Source organism: Mus pahari, chromosome 1 (genome assembly GCF_900095145.1).
Source record: "Mus pahari chromosome 1, PAHARI_EIJ_v1.1, whole genome shotgun sequence".
In the NCBI taxonomy this organism is placed as follows: domain Eukaryota; kingdom Metazoa; phylum Chordata; class Mammalia; order Rodentia; family Muridae; genus Mus; species Mus pahari.
This window is the reverse complement of record NC_034590.1, coordinates 124,105,136-124,107,040: the sequence shown is the minus strand read 5'-3', so window position 1 is coordinate 124,107,040 and position 1,905 is coordinate 124,105,136. Positions and strand designations below refer to the sequence as shown.

The following is a 1,905-nucleotide window of genomic DNA, read 5'->3' as shown; positions in this document are numbered from 1 at the left end:
CCAAATAAAAAAATGAAATGAAAAAGAAAAAAAAAAAGCTATTCCCTCAAGACAGAGGACAAATCACAGGTAAATGACCACATCGTGTGACTCTCTCCCTACCCAGAATCCAGGCTAGGACTATGATGGTTCTCCCTGCAAACCAGGGGCCATCTGTATAAGGAATTTCTAAACCAAAAATTGAAGACTTGGGTCCAGTTTTCCTACATAAAAACTTAGAAAGCCTTTTAGCATAATGATGTATATAACAAATGGCATTCAGTCTCATGCTCCAGGCCTTAACCTATTGCCTCCCTAGGTAGATGTGACAGAAGCCGATCCCAGCTATGGGCCAGAGAAACCACACCAACGTGAAAGAATTTGTTTTCCTGGCACTTACTCGCTTCCGGGAACTGGAGTTCTTTTTGTTCTCGGTCTTCTTTCTTGTGTATGTAACAACTGTGCTGGGAAACACCCTCATTGTGGTTACCATCACTGCTGAGTCCCGCCTCCACACTCCTATGTACTTCCTCTTGAGGAACAAATCCATTCTCGATATTGTTTTTTCATCTATCACAGTCCCCAAGTTCCTGGTGGATCTTTTATCAGAAAGGAAGGCCATCTCCTATAATGGTTGTTTGACACAGATCTTTTTCTTCCACTTTGCTGGTGGGGCAGATATTTTCTTCCTTTCTGTGATGGCCTATGACAGGTACCTTGCAATTGCTAAACCCCTGCACTATGTAACTATTATGAGGAGAGAGGTATGGGTGGCCTTGGTGGTGGCCTCCTGGGTGGGTGGTGGTTTACATTCAATTGTCCAGATAATTCTAATGCTTCCACTCCCCTTCTGTGGCCCCAATACCTTGGATGCATTTTACTGTGATGTACCCCAGGTGGTGAAGCTGGCCTGCACTGACACCTTTGCCCTTGAGCTTCTCATGATCTCCAACAATGGCCTGGTGACCCTGCTGTGGTTCTTCCTGCTCCTGGGCTCCTATACCATCATTCTGGTTATGCTCAGAACCCGTTCTGGAGAGGGACGGAACAAGGCTCTCTCCACCTGCACCTCTCACATCATGGTGGTGACTCTCCATTTTGTGCCCTGTGTTTACATCTATTGCCGGCCCTTCACCACCCTGCCCATGGACACAGCCATATCTATCAATAACACTGTCATCACGCCCATGCTAAATCCCATGATCTACACTCTCAGGAACCAAGAGATGAAGTCAGCCATGAAGAGACTGCAGAGGAGGCTAGGGCCTTCTGAGAGCAATAAGCTTGGGTGAGCCATCTGGTGGAGTCCAGAAGTCTAAGGCTAATTCAGTTCTCTGCATCTGCTACTCTAAGAATAAGAGAAAGCTGGTTCTATATATCTTCTGTGATATAGATGTCACCATATGCCTTCTATGATACAAACATACAAATCCGTTAGAGAGAATATGGAAATAAAATGAAGAGATGAGTCTAGACAATCTGTGCAACCTGACTTGAGTACAGGGGAGAAGTCCATGCAAAATAATTGACATCAATCCCATAAGTACTACTACGCTGTCATCTGTTGCTCTCCTGCCAACCCTTCCCTTGCTGTACCATCTCTGATGCAGAACAACACTACTGTCAACAAAGTTATCAGAGAAGGAAGGTCAATGTCATGAAGATGGCAGTTATAAAAGTCAGAATGGCTGCCAATGCATGTACACATTGGTCAATTATATTTTTTAAATTATTTTATTTATTTACATTCCGAATATTGCCCCCCTTCCAGGGTGCCCCTACCAGAGTTCTTCTCCCCATCCCCATCTCCATCCCCTTGCCTCTGAGAGGATACTACTCCACCCACCCACCCATTCCCCTCATCCCCTAGTCCCCCTATTCCCACACACACACACATGCCTGCCAGCATTCCCCTTCCTTGGAGCA

General features: G+C 45.5%; 1 protein-coding gene across 1 annotated transcript; it reads left to right on the top strand.

Annotated features, from left to right (window-relative positions):
- The first annotated feature begins 326 nt into the window (after positions 1 to 326).
- On the top strand, positions 327 to 1,271 carry LOC110331249 (olfactory receptor 4D6). Its single transcript, XM_021211705.1, has one exon. The coding sequence runs from the start codon at positions 327 to 329 to the stop codon at positions 1,269 to 1,271; it is 945 nt and encodes a 314-aa protein (XP_021067364.1).
- The last annotated feature ends 634 nt before the right edge of the window (positions 1,272 to 1,905 follow it).

Coding starts and splice junctions, on each gene's coding strand:
- LOC110331249 (XM_021211705.1), top strand. CDS start 327: ATGGGCCAGAGAAACCACACCAACGTGAAAGAATTTGTTTTCCTGGCA.